This window comes from Colias philodice, chromosome 9 (assembly GCF_061535455.1).
Source record: "Colias philodice isolate Cphi_HAF_F1 chromosome 9, ilColPhil1 Martin Lab GWU primary, whole genome shotgun sequence".
Taxonomy (NCBI): Eukaryota; Metazoa; Arthropoda; class Insecta; order Lepidoptera; family Pieridae; genus Colias; species Colias philodice.
This window is the reverse complement of record NC_143094.1, coordinates 8,769,899-8,788,762: the sequence shown is the minus strand read 5'-3', so window position 1 is coordinate 8,788,762 and position 18,864 is coordinate 8,769,899. Positions and strand designations below refer to the sequence as shown.

The following is an 18,864-nucleotide window of genomic DNA, read 5'->3' as shown; positions in this document are numbered from 1 at the left end:
CGTGGGATTTCCGGGATAAAACCTATCCTATGTGTTAGTCCAAGTTACCCTCTATATTATGTGTGATAAATTTCATTGAAGTCGGTTCAGTAGTATTTGCGTGAAAGAGTAAAAAACAAACACACACACATACATCCACCCTCACAAACTTTCGCATTTTTATTATTAGTAGGATAGGATTTATGTAAAATATATGTAGTATATCAGTTGACTTAGCATTCAGGATACAAGCCTAAGTTTAGTTTGGGGCTTAGCAACCGTGTGTGTGAAATGAGTCCGGAATATATTTTTATTTTGTTAATTAGTTACATTTTTCTAATTGCATACGAAGCCATATATGACAGAAAAAATACAACAAACACTGCATACGAGTCCATATATGGCGCCGTTTCATATTTTCTATAATATAAGTAAATAATTTTTTTTCTCAATTTGATCTCATAATGTAAGGTCTAATAAAAACTTTTTTGCAAAAAAATAATTTTTATTTCATCTCCTTAATAATTCATGCAATAAGGGGCTAATAAACTTTTTCTATAATAATTTTTGTTACCTATATTCTCTTCCGTTACCGTTTGTAATTGATTTCATTGTTCTATATTACTTTTGAATCAAAATTCAATAAAAACATCATGTTGAACAGTATTAATTTGTTAATTTAAAAAAGTTAATATTAAATTAGTGGTCCACTTAGGTCGTGGACCTAGCCCAAGGGGGGGTCATGACCCCGTGACCCCCCCCCCTGGATCCGCGCTTGGGTATAAGCCACAGGTATAAGCAAATTTCTACAGAAATATCTCCTAGTGCCATCTAGCTAACGGCTTCGCTAATCACGATGGTATTCAGTCCCAAACAATGAGTAAGGTATGTCAGCTGGTAACTCGATGACTTTACAGTTTACTAGTCTTGGTACATAATACATTACATAGCAGTTCTACATATAGACGCCAGATGGCGCTAAAATAAAAGTGCAAATGCATGTGTTTTAAACTTTTTAGTTTTATAGAAAACAAAATAATAATTTAAGTTAGATTGAAGAGTTAATACGAACACTAGGCAAAAGATAAATTATTCCTTTTGCCTAGTGTTCGGTGTTATAATTTAAATTTTAAATCAACACGTTTGTCAATAGTATTTTTTCATCAATTGTTTTAACCGCGACTTATCGCCAGTTTACTCAATTGGAAGTCTAAAAATAATGAATTAGCATCCTTGAATCAATGAAATCAGACGTTCGAGAGGACTAAACAAGTTGTGTTCCGCCGCTGCGTCCGTCGCGCTCCGGCACCTCGCGCGACAATGACCCTTGCTATCCTGCGCACCCCTATTTAATGTGCACTAGACCGTTTCTAGGACTTGCGGATATGTCATTGAATTAGTAAAATAACTTAAAAATATAGGACCATCAGAAATTATTGAACTAACTGGAAAATACATAGGAGAATCATCATTATAAATTTTATGTTATTATCTGATAAATACATAGGGTCAACCGGGGCAAATGCAACTATGGGGCTATGGCAACTAGTTATCATAACTAATTTATTAGAGTTGTTGTAATAAATCGCCACCTATGATTCAATAACTCAACGACTAATAAATCTTACAAGTAATAGATGGTGCCCCTACGATGAAAACTATTTGATTGATAGGCCATTGTGTCAAACCGCTATTTTGAAGTTGGTGTGCGTAAAAACAGGTGTCGAGTTTTGCAGACAAAAAAATTGTTTAGGAGTGATTTTTTGCAGGTGTTTTTGATTGGACACGATTATCACAAGCCGTTAAGCTTATTTCATTTATATTTTTAGTGCGTTAGTTGACTCTATTTTGTGTTATTGATGCAGTTACAATTGCCTCATGAAAATTTCACTGTGGGGTTATTGCAACTGTGAGGTTAGTTACAATAGCCCCTTATATTTTTGTATGAAACTAAAAACACTAGTGATGTGACAGTGTCGATATTTTTATTATGTATCCTTCTTGGTAGTCAAAATATTATACTTTCTTTGTGATTAATTAAAGAAGAACCATCGATTATTTCTTCGATATTATACCCAGAGACGGGTTCATAAGTAAAATTCAAATTAGATAAAGCGTGGTTAAAGAATATAAGTAACTAAAAACGATAGGTAGGATAGTTCTGTGATTGTTCAAGTAATTTTTAGTAAACGGTTGATTAACTAATAAACGTATTTTGTTTGGTTTACGTTTTTAACAATATGTTAAATATTGTAAATAACATATTGTTAAAAAAGAAAGAATATTATTTGTTCTGACCAAAAACTAAAATTGACTTAGTAGGTAGTACACTGTTATTTTTTTTTGTTGCGATTTAAAGTGGTAAATCAAAGTAGGTACATGAGTTTTTCCTCTAAATAATGCGGCGCCATCTACGATCGCAACGTTATTGTATAGATAACGTTATTGTATATATATATATAGAATAATAAAAATATATCGATGAATAAGTTTTTTGCATTCCCCACACTAATTCTCTAACAAATAGTTGCATTTGCCCCACAATCAGAAAAATAAGATTTTTCCTGAAAACTCGTCCTTGCTACACGGTAATCCAGTTCAAAATCCTATGAATAACATGAAATCTCATAAATATATTCTATATTCGTTGTTTTATATGAAATAGAAGAAGAGCTATGGCAGTTAGTTGCATTTACCCCCGACTAGGGGTTAATGTAACTTTTTCTACCAATTTTAGGAAATATTCTCACTACCAGTTATTTATAAGACTACTGTATTGCTTGATTGGTTGAAAATAATCTTGAATAAATACAAAAATCACTAAATGGGTCAAATAAATGACCAAATATAAAAGGAGATAACTGCAACCGATCAAACTTGAAACTTGTTATTTTTTAGTTGCATTTGCCCCGGTTGACCCTATATCTAATTATATGATGGGTAGATGACTTATTTGCCTTTAAAAAAATGCTATTTTTAAATTAAGAACATTTAGAACTTTGTAAATACATTTTTTATTATTTTTAATTTAAAACTGAGTAACTAACTACTGACTGATGACCTTGTTTACTTGTTGGAGAAGTTTTTCCTCCGTTTTTTCCCAAACAGTGTTTGCGTCTTTTGAAAATTGCCAGGCGGATTGTTCGACATACTTCGGAAATTAGTGTATGTAGTAATTAGTCCAGGCACGACCTGGTATAATTTAAAAGTTAGAGGTCAAAAACATAAATAAATGAGGGGATGTGGCGTGGTTTTAGAATTCTTCCGGTATCTTACAATATTTCTTACGGGTAGGTATATCAGATTGTCACCATAAATTCTGGGAAAACTGAAAACTGTGGCCACAAGTGTTAAAATCACATTATCTATGTTTACTTTTATATCTGTAGGTACATGTATCCAAGCTGGAAACATAATTTAAAATCACCGCTTGCTAGAAATCCAGTGTTGCAAATCACATTACATCTCTTGCACAAACGTATCAGGTGGTATGATTGTTTACACGCGGTACAATGGGTCGAGTACCTCGTGAGGGGAGAGGCGCCCTCCCCTCCCCCCGGGTCGGCCGGCGCACGAGCAAGTCGCAAACTGGAGCCAGTTGATCGCCGCGCAGCCTTCAGCCCCGTTTGTTTACATATTCATTATACGTGACATTACTTCATCTCAAAATATCGCAAGAAAAACAGTGAAGTGTGATTAAACGTTCGAAGTTTTTTTTAGGTTTACAGTGAGGTTAATATTTAGAATATAAACGTGGCAACGCGGGCTCCGTATTGTTTAACAAGGTATTCTGCATTTGCACAAAGTTGCACTTGCAAAGAAAATTAGGTAACGGGTCGTGTTTTAATTAAAGATTTTGAAGCACAAAATCACATTGGAATCATCTACTGAGATGCATATAAGCAAATTTGAATATTGTACGCAATATTATAATTATTGTGAAAGGTTATTCTTTGACCTGTAAAAGTACATATTTTCTATTGATTTTACAAGATCCAATCATGAATTTTATAATATTCCTTTGTTGGTTCATACCTACGTGATGTAAATCGCTGTAGCATGACTTGTATAACAGTCCCTATAACTTGGCAATATCACATACACAATAGTGAGTTAGTGACCACATGTAATTATAAACCTACAAGACAATACAAATATGGTATATATAAAATTTCATGATACAAGGCACACAAATAGCTGCTCCGTTTTAAGAAATTAACTTTCTCGCCTTTTTAGTTTCGGTTACTGTGCTTTCTAATAGATAGGAACTGTTTAAATTTCCTACAACAGAAACAATATATTTTATTATCCAAGTTGCTTGTAAGTCACTCGTAATAGTAATGTGATAATACATGACACACATAGTTAAGAACTCATTAGAATCAATGATAACAATGTTCTAACAGGGTGTGACGTTTTGTACTCAAATAATTACGATAAGCAAAATCGTTTTAATTTTCACTTATCCAGAACAATTTTTATAGGAATAGGAAAGGAGTAGGAATACGAATTGGGGCTTTTTAAATCGTGAAAGTGAACATACGTGAATTAAATAATATAAATATTCAAGTAAATCACTCGGTCTCGTTGAAAACTGCTCTCAATTAATTAATACTAAAATAAAATATTGTTTTTCAAAATATTATAAGTATACCAAATATCAAAACGATAATAAAAAAAATAATTTCAATTATCCTTAAGGTGATGAATTAATTTTTCTAACATTTACGGCCCTTTTTAAACCTTCGTAATTTTTATATTATTAAAGTTGTCGTGATGAAAATTCTTGACAAGAAAGTTCAATAGTAACACAATACGTCTACCGTTTTAGAAACATGATTCCATGATATTTTCTCGATAGAAAAAAAATACAAAGTTCTCATTGTTATTTTTTTATAATCTCTGGCATCTTCAAAATAACAAACATAAAGTTACGACTTTTTGGATATTTACTATAAAATATACAACCTATACGTCTACCGATTTAGAATTTTGAAATATGCGATGGTTTTGAAATAAACAAGAAATACTTGAAATTAGCGCGCGACCAGCCAATATAGCGAGAGCCGCCCTGTACCTTCCTACCCCGATCGCTGCGCGAGTCATTCCCGCTACGGCCGTCACACGGGGAACTTGTGTCGCTCGCGCAATCGTAAAAAAGGGTGACAACACGATAAGACAAAATGAGACAAATGGGGACAAGAAAGAAAATAAGAAGAAGAAACATAAAGGTTGGAGGAAAAAGAATGCTTACAATTGGAACAAATTAATGAAGTAAGTTGGTTTTATTTTAAATTTGATGATAATTGTATTATAGACGATGTTTGATATGTACCCCTGTTTTAAGTACATAACGAATGTGTAAGATATTTTCTTTTATAGCATAGATAATCTTTTCAGAAATCCGGAATCCAGAAGGAAAATAAACCCACTCATTGTTCACAATGTGAACCCACTCCTTCGTAAGTACCTTTATTCAGTCAAAAATGTATGTTATCAACGTTCTACTGGTTTTATCGCATGATTCCATTTTTAGCAAAAAGCAACAAAGTGCAAAGAAATAAAAAATCATGGTGAACTTAGTGGAAGTATGGCGGAAATAATATGGAACAGGAGCTCATTGGAGTAGTATTATATTTAAAAAAAATACGAAATAATTTCAAGAATTACATTTCTTAGAAGGTGGTAGATAAGTATGTTGTATAAAGAATTTGATGTTGATATTTATTTCATTTATACTTACTACACCTGTGCGGGAAATTGCTTAGTAATAAAACAGGTTTATATTCATATTTACATAGTAATGTGAGTTTTCATTTCGAAAAATTTTGTGTAAGTATATTAAATTGAGTTCCTGGGTGATCTGGAAACACAATTGGGCCCGGAAGATGGCGCTGCAGTCACTCCTCCTAATGACATGAACCGATTTGGATGAATATTTGTGTGCACATTTCATTTTTGTGGGATGATTGGTTGATTCGCTTTCACATTAGCTAATATTATGTATTTTTGTTGTTAGAAAGTAAACTTAATTTAATGTTTATAATACATTATTATTGGTATAAATAAGCCAGTGTTCGTCTCACATTGCTGTACCTGCCTACCTACCCTACCAGGGCCTAACTTTGTTCTGGCTATTTTATTTTGATTATTTGTAATGAATAATTACAATTATAATAGAGTGCAAAAAATAAATACATGCGTCAATATATTTTGTGTTTTTTTTTAAACAATTTTTTTATTTAAAAAATATCATTCCGACCGCGGCTTTGCCCGCGTGGAATTAGGTTATATCGTGAATCCTGTTTTATCCCACAGAAGTGTTCAGTTCGGATAAAAAGTATCCTATGTGTAAATCCAGGCAATTAGCTATATTTTATCAAAATTGGTAATGTAGTCTTGACGTGATTAAGTAACAACTAACAAAAAAATATACAAATTAACATCCAAAGTTTCGCATCAGTTTTACTGTATTAGTGATATCTTCCACTCTTGACTTTGACTGAGAAGAATTAGGGTTTATAACTTCTTTCAGAAATAGTACCTTTCATTTCTGGGCATGATGTAATATCTACGTCAGCATCAAATTCTATCTAAATCAATTCAGTAGTCCGCGTTATTGAGTACCATTTCATTTTTTCAGAGTAACAATATTTTTTGTTATTTTAAAGATTATTTATAACCTGTATTATTTTGTAATAAAGTAAACATTACGAAATAATAATAATTATTAATAATGTCTAAGTAGTTGTTGGAAAGAAGATTATTTGTTTATAAGCAAGAAAATAAAACCAATAAATCAACAATTGAATAAATGTATAACAATATTATAACTGTATGACGACTCCATACATGTTTGTCCCGAGTCGGCCAGCGGCAGCGCGGCGAGTTTGCAAGAATGACTTCGCGCACACCCGCGTTCGCGATAGCGAGCTATTAGACTCCGCCCGCCAAGCAGTGGATTTTTTTTTTGTGTATCGTCTTAAGTATAATAATGCTTACTGTTAGCGACGTTATGTACAACTGTACAAATATTTGCAATTTGCTATAATAGCATTGCAAAATATTCACGTAGGTACGTAAATTTATATTAAAATGCACCGTTGATATTGCTGCGACACTATGATCTTCAATAATGACACTCAGCATTATTACGCTCGCATTGTTATTTGTAGATCAAGTTGGAAATATTATAATGGCTGACATGGATCTAGATACCCAGATCCCAGGATAGAAAGTTAAATAAACTATAATACTTATGAATCGTTTCTTCAAGTTTGTAAGAAGTTAAAGTTGCTTTCTGCCGTGGGACTTGTTCTTATTTAATCCTATCTCATAAAATATGGCAAAGTCAAAGTCAAAAACACACAAATCATCCAAAACCGCAAGGCTCACCGTAATGGTATCAAAAAGCCTGCTAAGTTCAGACATGAATCTACTCTTGGTATCCCAAGTTCTTGAGGATTCAACGCTTTGTAAAAAGGGTAACCTTAAACCAGCAAAAAATTGTCACGCGCAGCTGAACCCAAAGCAACCAGACAAGCAAAAGCCAAGAAATTAATTTAGTTTGTAAGAGGTGAAATAACAAATGACTGTGTTAATGGTTCGCCTCAACTGTATGAAATAATTAACTCGTAAATTAAAACGTGATAAACACTCAAATTATGGTAAACTAGCTTTCTGGCCATGCTTCGCTTGCGTGCACTTCGCTATCGCACAATAGCCGATTCTCATGTGTGCTTAAAAATGCAACACTCAAAAATGAAAAATTACAGACATAGAAATAAAAAAGTAGTTTTGACCGAGGTTCTTTTTTTTTCAATAAACTTAATTTATTCCACATTATAAAAATGTTCATATTGACCCATTTACTCGAAAACAAATTCAATGCAACTTTTACGTCATTGGTGCTGATTTTGTTACGCTGATCTCATGACAATAGCTTATCTGGTTTTGAATGGGTTTGGTAATATACCGTGGTACCTTTTAATCGACAATTGTTTTGCGCTGATAGTCCACAATGATGTCATTATATTAACAGAGCTTTGGTGTACAATTACGCGAAATTAAATGTGTTGAACGTTTTTATGAATTTTCAATTCACTGATTTGGGGGCGTACGACATGTCATTGCCATTCCATTGTAATTGAAATGAAGCTATGCAAATATTCTATATTCCATGGCCTGTCGCAGTAAAAATGTCTTTTATTTATGGTTGCATGGCATGCTACGCCCCCTGAGATACATTCATATATATTAGATACATTGATATATTCAAGGTACTTGTAGCGAGCTGCGAGACAATGTAGGATCAAGCCTTGCACTTAACGAATGAATTTTAACGATGTAGCGTAATTAGTAATGTCAACGTCTTGTAAGCTATGCGTTTCTGTACCATGTACAGTGCTTATCGAATTAAACCCTGTCACGAGATCATTTAAATTCAAGTGTTGTATTTTTGGAATACTTATATAATATTTCCTCTGATCTTCGAATTCGACTGAATAAATGCTCGATTGCCTCACTATTCAGTGGATATAATATGAAAATAAACTTCTTTTCGAAGAGAATATGGACATATTATATGCTCTTAGAGAATTTCACGCTCAAAGTTAGAGGTATTAAATATATTAATACACTACATACTGTAGTAATATAATTTTATCATGTCCTCGTATAGTGAGAAACTACGTGTAATTCTATATGTTTCATTTTTCGTTCTACTTGCTTGTGATCTAGGTTAGAACATATCACATTTAAAGGTAGATATCCAAAGTTCATAAAGCCGAAGTAAATCATTGACGAAGAACCACTTGTAGAGCCTTCATACTAACTAAATAATTATTTACGTGACGTAGCATAATGGGCGGCGATTCAGATAGTATGCGATAATACAGTCTACTGTACCAAACATTACACTCGTTGCTTTATGCTCGTCACTAATGATATTTCTTCACAGTTTTTGCACGTCTGCAAAACCGAACGGTTATGTCATGGACGCCTGACGATCGAATGTGTTTTGTGCTTCAAATTTTTATTACTTATTTGGCTTTCTTTACTATTGAAGGTTTCTGTGTGAGTGGTTAGAAAACGTATCAAAGAAAGGCAATTTAGTTATGTGTAAATAAAGTGAAGTGTTAAGTCGATACAATGAAAGATCCGCCACGATGTGAAGATGTAGCAGATAAACTTGTTCGGTTATTTGGCTGGAGGCAAACTTATCCAGTCCACAAACTACAGAAGAATTTGTTGCCAACGACCACAGAAAGGGTAATTTTACGTTTTTAACTTTTTAATCATAGTTTTCTGAATAATAATTAGCTGAGTATTAATTGGTCATAACTACTTCAATGTCTTAAGTTTCTTTAAAGTTATCAAAAAATATGATTATTGGTTACAGTTTCATAAACATAGGTGTGGATACAATTTATTATTCTCTTGGTACACTTTCGAACTTTAATCCATGAGTGTAGTTATTGTTGTGACAGAATACAATAAATTTAAAATATGTATTTAATTAAAGTTATAAAAAATCGTTAACCAAGGTTCCGCATGTTATATACGTATGTCGTATATATACGTGCACTACGAGTTAATCATTTATTTTAATTAACTCTCTAACACGTAAATAAATACTTGTCATTTCCTAGTTGAAAACGTGAATTTTATTGTTTCTTTATGGTTATGTTTAATTAAACAAAAAGTAACATGTCTGAGGGAATGAAAGCCAACTAACATTTGTACGCACTGAGTGCCATTGTTATAAACAAACTTTCACGGAGCTATTGTTCTGAAAGTGGTGGAAAGCATCTCATTAAGTCAACAGTTATAAACTGTAATTGGCGATGGTGGATGTGCGAAATGACTTTGATTGTTGTGGATATTGAAGATAGATAAGTAACAAAGACGAGTATAAATAATTAAATAATTTGTGGAGGTTTTAAATATCTATGAATTAATTCAAGAAATCCGCAGACGGATATCACGGTTCCAAAATTTTTGATGGTTTTGGAAGAGCACTAAATCATTGTTTAGTTGGTTGCAGCGGTTGTTTCCAAAATTGAAATATCCATTATGATCGCCAACCTCTCAAAGGAGAAGGCACTTTAATAATACAATCAAATGCTTTATAACGTGATTCAATTTGTATCACACATAATATTACGATGATTAGTCGGCAGCTCGACCAAGTAATTAGTTGTATTGTATTGGTTCGTCCAGTAATTGCTAAATAATTGGTCAGTGAAGAGCGATCTCTTAACAACCTTGAGGCGGCTGGCAGGAGGCTAATCTATCACATTCCATTACGATACGCTCCGTGTTGACTAATGCCTAAGTAATAGCTAGATTATGCTGATAAGAGTTATGCTAACATTTACTTTTCGTTATTTTTAATCCTCCAAAAAAGGTGATTTTTAATAGCTTCTATTTCAAGCATGTACATATTTCGAAACACATACATATTTTCCTTGCTTACGAATATAAGGGTCTATCCAATACGTAGGTAATAAATTAATGCATGCCTCCTAATTATTTTTGATTCGGCTACGATACAGCTTCAAGAGGATCTAGTCATCATAACACAAAAAGAAATGCATAGTGATTGACCTATCGTTTTCTTCAGACACCCTATTAGCTAAATAGGTCAACACAGTTGCCCAGCAAGCAGATGTCCCCTTAATTAATTGGTTGCACCTACTTGTCTTAAAATAAAGTAAGAAGAAGTATGGGCTATACTTTGTTGTAAGACGGAAGGAGGGACTATAAACTTCGTTATTAAGACTCATAAACTTTTACCTCCTATCGTGACGAATATTGGTAACGGTATATCGAGAGTCAAGCTTGACTTTGGGCCACGGCGATACAATAATAGGATTATCCGCAACAACTAACAAACCATGAAATATTACCCACCAACTCTCTATTATACATCAAGTTCGATACATAAAGGGATATTCTTGTGCGTCGCGAGTTATAATAGCATTAATTGTCTATTGGTGTGTGGTTGTTCTGATAGATGGAATATATCTTTGAAATCAGCGGAGAATTAAATTGTTATGTGAATACATACCTATACAGTATACATATGTGTACGAGCATATCATAATGTGTACATTATGATGTAACGTAGGTACTTACCTATTAGATTTCTTTCCAGATATTTTATTTTATTCGCTTTATGTACCTAACAGTTATAACTTATAACCTATAACAAAAATGTATACGAATAAAGTAAACCTAGTTATCAAAGACGAAATTTATTAAATACGCAGTACTTTTATAAAACAATGACCACCTTTGCGAACTGCGAAGGTACTTTAATATTTATATTTTTTATGTAAATAGTTACTATTTATCTAATTTAATTAAACAAGTGTAGTCCGTGATGCCCGTTATGTTTTTGAAGCGTCTCATTGTTAGCAAACGCTACTTCCCGTCTATTTGATATATCTATCCGTAACATTCTCGTATATTTATATGTTTAATTGGTAATTAAAACCGTTAAAATATGTTCCTATTTGAATTTAAAGTTTGTTTCCTGTTAAAATAATTAATAAAAGTGTTAGTATCTATAGACATGACTTATTCGTTTTTAAAGATGAAATCTTTAATAAATATTATTTCGACATTAGTTATATGCATTCGTAATTCGTATATTCAATTATATTTTAAACTAAAATATATTTTCATAGGGTAATAAATGAGCGCCTTCCATGAAGTAATTACTATAATATACACAACGTTGCATTTGCTAAGATGACTGAATGGCGGATAAATTGTATGATGATAGTTAATAAGTTTTCTTTATTTGTCCGAATCCTACATGTTTAATTATATTTAAGTACTTGTATGAAATAGTGTGACTATAAAACATACTTATCGTATCCATTATACGCTATGAGTCATTTAATTAAATTAACGTTGCATAGATCTAGAGAAAATGCACTAACTGTAACCTTGCTTGCCTTCCGTTGAGTGATCGTTTTGGTGGCTAATCAAGTGCTCTAGAAAACATTATAATATGTTCTCATTTACTTCGAATGCCAATTTATAACCGATTATTTCAGAAAAACTAAAATTGTACCAGTTGAAACTACTTCTGAAGTTAATTTTGCGGCTAAAACTTATTCTACAATCGGTATCTAAGTGTTGGGCTTCAGTTGTGTTTGCGTCGCGTTAGCGCTCGACTGTGCGCCTCGGTCTGTGTATTTTTACTAAGCGTTCCTTTCAATAACATTGAATCCACCGTGATATCTATACAATTTTGATTTTAAACCGTACGTTTAAATGTTCAAATCTCTGGTCATTTAGGACATTACGAAGTTCTAATTGCCAAAAGTGTGTTACGCGAAATAAATTGCAATAAATACAACTTTAAAATTGTATCTATAATCGCGCAATTACGAGCACGTTTACACCCAGCCTTCAGAATAAATATCAGTTCTCATTGTTAAATTTTCTGTTGCAGGCATCATCTTTTAGTTGGTCAATTCGATTGCATAAATCAGCAAGAATGGCATATGCAAATTTCAATAAGTGCAAATGAAATGTAAACAAGTTGCCTTGAATTATGGGTCTTCAAACTATTACATATCTGTGATTTAGCGATTGTTATATTGCATGCACGAATACGTTTTAGTTATGGTATATCAATTTACTTACTTTTCAGGTTGTTTTCTCATGGTGTTTGTTGATTTTTTTTGTCACGTACCTAATCTATTCCAAATCTGCTAAATATATTTTCATTTGTGATATCGAGTTCATCATTTCTTAATGATTACAGGACTTCAACGTTTTTCTTGGATTTTTAAAGAACGTGTAGTTTCTGTTAATAATATTATTCTAATCATAGCCTGAACCGACTATATAAATTATGTTGTTTGACGCATTTCATAACATTAACAATTCGATACGCACAATATAAGGGACCATAAATGCATGCATTTCCGTTGGTAACACCAATATTGGGCATGGACAAATTAGTCGCAATAGATAATAATGATGAACGATCTTATCAGGAAAGTACTACGTGTTGCTTGTCTTCATGCTTCGTGCTGTATCTTATTTTAATAGTTTACCAGAAAAAAGTTACAACTTACATTCGATAAGATATGATTTTAGGTAAAAACTCTATTAAAATGTGATTCTTGAAAGCATTGCAAAACAATTTGTTATTATCTTTACGCTTTCATTGCTTTGCTCTCAAACGTTATTTTGGTTTGAATTCATCTCGGCGATTGTATAATAATTAATAAGCATCAACGGTAATTTTAATCTCATGAGCCGGGCGATCATCTCGCTTCCTTCTCGGAAGGTGCTCGCGTGATCACTGATGGACACTCTTCGGTGCGTTCGCCGTTCACGGAATTCATAACGTACGCACAATCATGATACACGGCATCTCTCGCACGTTGTGATTACGTTTCGATTGCTTTTTGCCCCGAAAGATGCAATCTTCTATGCATATTGACTTAGCGAATTCCGTGTCGCTTTGTCGGACATTTACTGTGTAAATTACTGCACGATTCTGCGGCTTTTGGCCTACTAAAAGGCGACTTATTGAAGTTATCCATAATGGGATGTAGCATGTGGCACGGTGGCTGAACGCGAGGCCGTGTTTGGCCACTGGTGCGCGAAGGTCAAGGCTCCTTCGCGCCGTTGGCCTGATACAAACAGTTCGGTGTTGCATCTTGACCACTCCATTGCCCCGCTTACTCTAACGATAGTCACTTTTATTAGTGTCGTATACAAGTGATCAAAATGCCTGCCAACCTTAAATACATAGTTTCTCACATTTTGTTCGACAAAAGTGTTAGAAAGTGATATGTTAAGATTATGCCAGTGTTGTGAAAATATGCTTACGTAAAATAATGCAGGAAGATGAGGTGAAACCCGTGCCTCCTCCACGATACAAAAAACGAGCGAAATTAGCTTCTAACAATGATCGTCAACGGAGAACTGTAACATGGGTAAAATTTATAATTAAAAGTTAATTAATTAACAATGACAATAATAATTCTAGTTTAATAGTAATGCCTGTCTAGAAATTGAAACAACAGGAGAATAGAAAATGATACATATCAATATATCTACATCATCTACAAAACCTATGCTTCATTAGTAATAAAAACTATAGAAGCACATACAGAACATAAGCACATACCTCAATGACTGACATCAATAACTTGATCATTGAAATGAATCGCGAATCCCACAAAAGCCTGCGAACACAGACAAAACAGCTGTGTTACGAATGGCCTTTGAAAACATCATCCAAGTGTTCAATAGAACGATTATCTTGGATGAATAGTTCCAATGTAAAGACCGCGTGGGAATGAAAACGACTTGAACGTATTTAAAATGGAGCTGTGATTTTGTGCGATTTTTTTTCACGAGATACCGTGGACGTTTTTATCTAGCCGATAAGATTTTTTTTGTATATCTCGAATTTATGTTACGTATCGCAGATCGATCTAACGTTTGCACTGCATACATCTTAAATGTGAACTTCTGCGTAAACTTTGCTTAGTTCATTCAACTTTATACAATTTACATAAAATTAGTAAAACAGTGCATCCCACGAATAGGAAAAGCGAATGAGCAATAACAAAATGTTTTCCAAATTCCAGGGCCCAGAGACATGGGTGGGTGTGAGAGCGTTACGAGCCAGCTCCGGCGGTATACTCGACCCAGATGACCGCGTGTGCGACGTGGCCGATGACCGCGAGACGCTGACTGCTGAGTGCGCGAACCAGGCCCAACCGCGCGCCGCGCAAGCTGATGGCGCGAGCGGCTCGTCCGCGGGCACCGCTTCCCCTGATATGTTTCGGGTGCGTTCATTAATTATTTTATAATAATTACAGTAATCAAGTGCATAAGGGTTGTTAATCATGTGGTGTGATTGCTTATTGTTATTAAAACGTATCTGAGAAGCATTTAGAACAGTGGGAAAAACATTGATTTTAAAAATATAAATAAAACAAGGAACGCATTATTTGATTTTATAGTTAGGTAAATATTATTAAATTCATAACCTGCTTTCTATTGCATAATTTAACTACGTTATAATGTAGGTAATGTATCATTTTAATATAATAGGTATACAAAATAAAAAAAAATTCAAACTACATATTAACATGTGGATACGTTTGCAAAGTAAAAGTTTAAACAATAAATAAAAGCGTTAATAATAGATGATAAAGTAAACAAAATTCCCTATACATGAAAAAAGTACTTTTCGTTATATTCACAATTATTATTTGATTCCAATTTTAAACTAAAAAAAAATTTTATGGCAAAAATAATGAACTCATCTTATTAAAACAGTTGCCAGTATCATGGTAATGATGGTAGGTAGTAGGAAGGTAGTAGGTTTAAAATAATTAAAAAGTAAGAGCTATGACAGCCAGCGCCTGTTCTATTTTTAAATAAGCGCGGGTTTTCAAGTATAAAAATATTAGGTATGATAATAGACCTAGATCAAATCATGTCGTGACATGTCTGAAAATGTTCAGCTTATGAAAAAAATTCAGTGTAGGCATATATTATTACGAGCAATAAATAGCTCACATTAATTGTTAAATAATATTTAAGTTGTGATAATTTGTGCAAATGGGATCTTGTTTTTCTGGTGCATGTTCGTGTAAAATAAGAACTAAAAAAGTGAGTAGTGTTATATTATTTTCAAGTTTCAAACATTTCTTAATTTACTCCCTCTAAAAACGTCAAATTTCTTTCATAGAATTGTAAAACTGTTCATACTTATTTTATAATTTATAATTTATATGTATTTGCCAAATGCTACATTTTGTGGTAACATAGATAGCAAAACACGTAGGATATTTGTGCTGTTATCAGAATTTTAAATTGTACTGGTTCTTTTTATCACTGTTCGTACATTTTTTCTTCAATTAATTTGTAATTTTGTACCTTGTGAGTTATAACATACCTACCAATATATACTTACTAGTTTATCTATCTTTAGCTAGGTACTTTTAGTTAAATATATGGTGGAATAAAAAGCATATAAAACATACATTACCTACATACCTATAAAAAGGCCTTTTTACAAATAAGTAGGTATGTGAATTATTAAAAAAACGTATTCGAAGACAGTATGGCTATTTTTTATATTATTCAGGTTTTTCTAAGGCTATTATTTATAATACGTTGACTCATAAATCACTGATCATTTTTTACAATAAAAATTGCAAACTGCTAATCGGACACGGCTTAGGTCATGAAATAGGTAGTATAGGCATTGATACTTTATAATATCACAGTACATATTATATATATATAGAAAATATTATGAACGTCTTCATGTTAGCGAAATGAAAATAAAAAATTGAATTGTTTAGTAACGGGTTACCTTAAATTCTCGTTAATAGTAATATAAACCTATATGGTGAATAATTTTAATTGACATGTAATTACTCATAACCTTTGTCGCATGAATTTAATATGGATGTTTTGCAGAATTGTAGATAACGTGATTGAACTAGGCTAACTGGATTAGAGAATGGCCAGCACGCTAGCAGGTTGATATGAGTAAACACTAAACGTGATATTATAGTTCATTGTGGCTATAAATCGATTTTGCTTCAAGTAAATAGATTCTAGAACATTTAATAAGATTACAAAATATATCGGTTTGTTTAACAAAACGCGTTGTTATAGCGCAAAGTATTCCAAGTATTGTTTTTTAGTAGTAGTATTTGTTTTGCACGACTCATGATGCGAAGCATCAGAGAGTGCTTTACGATCGAAAAATTTTTTTCGCCTCATTTTTGCAGCTATTAAGTATCTTTATATTTCGCGAATTGAAATTGAAAGTCACTCTGATTAGTATTATTTAAAAGTAGATCCCTGGGCTTAACTAGCGAGGTTTAAAATGTATGTGTGCTATCAGATAATTTATCTTTGTAAGTACCTACCAAATTTCATACAGATTCGATCAGCTGTTTTTGTGGATAGAGCAACAAATATAAAAACATTCTAAAAAACTTTTATGCTTATAATATTGAAGATAGTAGGATAATAAATAAATGTTATAAAGGTTTCAAAGACCCGTCTATCAAAACTGGGGTCCGATAAAATTTTAACACAAATTGCAATATAAATAACAGTTATTTCAATTTCAATTTTGTGGTAAATTCAACCACAATTGAATTTCTTCCTCATCTTTCTTCTAAGATAATCTTATCTAAATTTCATGTAAATATTGAAAATGTCGCGCTTAGGTTTTATGCAAGGTTTTATGTATTGAAAATTGATTGTATACACAATGTAATACAATAGATACTGAAGTCTGTAATTTGCGTTCGGAATCAAACGTTATCATGTAAGCATGTGTGCACTGTATTGTCATTGTCAGCTCAGGTTACATTAGTATCGGGGTTGGGTAGTTAGGTACCAACCACACCTTGCTATGGAATTGGAGTCATAGTGATAATATGTGTTATCGTATTTCGAGTGAACGAAGGCGATACAAAACTATGACACGAAGTACATTGTAATAATTGACTCAAAACATTTCCGTTTTATGATTTTCGCAGACAACTAAAACTATAAACGAATTCATGTATACGTACGTTAAAGTTAATATTGCACGTAGTTTTAACCAATCTATAAAATATCTATTGCAATTATATTGTAAAATGACCTTATTATGAAATGACCGACAATACAGTTTTTAAACTGTCAGTTTTTTATCATAAAAGAAACAAAGATCATCATAGAAACTTAATTATGGATAGTTCTTTGCTAAGAAATAAAAAATGTTAAGTATTTTCTATTGAAAAATTCTATTAAAAGACAAAACTTCCAAACAGATCTATCGAATTTGGCATATTTTAGTGGTCTCAATGATTGCTTCATAAATTGCTGTTCCACACGTAAGTAGATATACAAGTGCACTATTTTCAGGGGGGAGGTGGAGTCGGTGGCAGTATGCGGGTACCAAACAACGACTCATGCGTGGAGGTTGGAGCTGCGGATCTCGAAGACGGCGCTAACGGGCTGCAAGTGCGTCGTGGCAGCGAGCCCACCTTACACCAGGATACGCTACCACCACAGCGACAGGTGAGATATCAAATCTATATACATACAATAGTCCATTGAATGAGTCCCTCCAAGGGGGGTCTAGAGTGCGTGAGTTAGTAACGTAAGATGTTTCTTCGGAAACATGTCAAGAGTCCCTAGGTAATAAACATACTAAAACCCCGGGACACTAGGAGGAGCCCCGGAGTGGGGGGAGGGGGGGAAAGGGTCCATTTTTTCATTTTTCGCTTAAATCTCAAAAACGGTACATGTTAGAGAAAAACTTTTAAGGAAAAGTTGAAAGGCCATAAAATTATCTACAAGTTGTACCTAAATCATTTTTTCCTATATCCTACCGTTTCTGAGTTATACGCAGTAAAAAATGATTTTGGCTCAAACAATTTCCCCATAACACATCAATCGATCAAAAAATATTTCTTTCTTCCAAAAAACTCAAATGTGCAACTTGTTACCGGTACTGATAGATTGCTCTTAATTAGATCTATAATAGGTAAAATAAACACATTCCTCCATGGAAGCCTTTAGGAGGAATCGATTGTCAAAATATTATATTAGGGCAGTTTGAGTTACTGAACTTGATCTTTTTATTTTTTTCTTCCAAAAAACTCAAAAGTGCAACTTGTGACCGGTACAGATAGATTGCTCATAATTAGGTCTATCATTGATAAAAATACCAGATTCCACCCCGGAGGCGTATACGGGGAATTGGATTTTATTAGGGTAGTTACGATACTTGGACTTTTTATTTTTTTTTCTTCCAAAAAACTCAAAAGTGCAACTTGTGACCGGTACAGATAGATTGCTCATAATTAGGTCTATCAT

The 18,864-nt window shown here is 33.2% G+C and overlaps 1 protein-coding gene, 2 long non-coding RNA genes and 1 pseudogene across 3 annotated transcripts in view; all 4 read left to right on the top strand.

Annotated features, from left to right (window-relative positions):
* baz (par-3 family cell polarity regulator) overlaps positions 1 to 18,864 on the top strand; it is a 54,494-nt gene that overhangs the window by 14,352 nt on the left and 21,278 nt on the right. The window contains exons 2-3 of the mRNA XM_089699298.1: positions 14,610 to 14,810; positions 17,908 to 18,063. Of these exons, the coding sequence (XP_089555424.1) occupies positions 14,610 to 14,810; positions 17,908 to 18,063 (357 nt within the window). The remainder of the gene's footprint in view (positions 1 to 14,609; positions 14,811 to 17,907; positions 18,064 to 18,864) is intronic.
* LOC149486001 (uncharacterized) lies at positions 4,684 to 6,322 on the top strand. Its single transcript, XR_016316084.1, has 3 exons — positions 4,684 to 5,253; positions 5,380 to 5,441; positions 5,516 to 6,322. It is a non-coding gene; the product is annotated as an uncharacterized LOC149486001 (long non-coding RNA).
* LOC149486000 (large ribosomal subunit protein eL29 pseudogene) lies at positions 6,974 to 8,216 on the top strand (annotated as a pseudogene).
* On the top strand, positions 11,937 to 13,921 carry LOC149485999 (uncharacterized). The gene is made up of 3 exons (XR_016316089.1): positions 11,937 to 12,257; positions 12,764 to 12,796; positions 13,861 to 13,921. It is a non-coding gene; the product is annotated as an uncharacterized LOC149485999 (long non-coding RNA).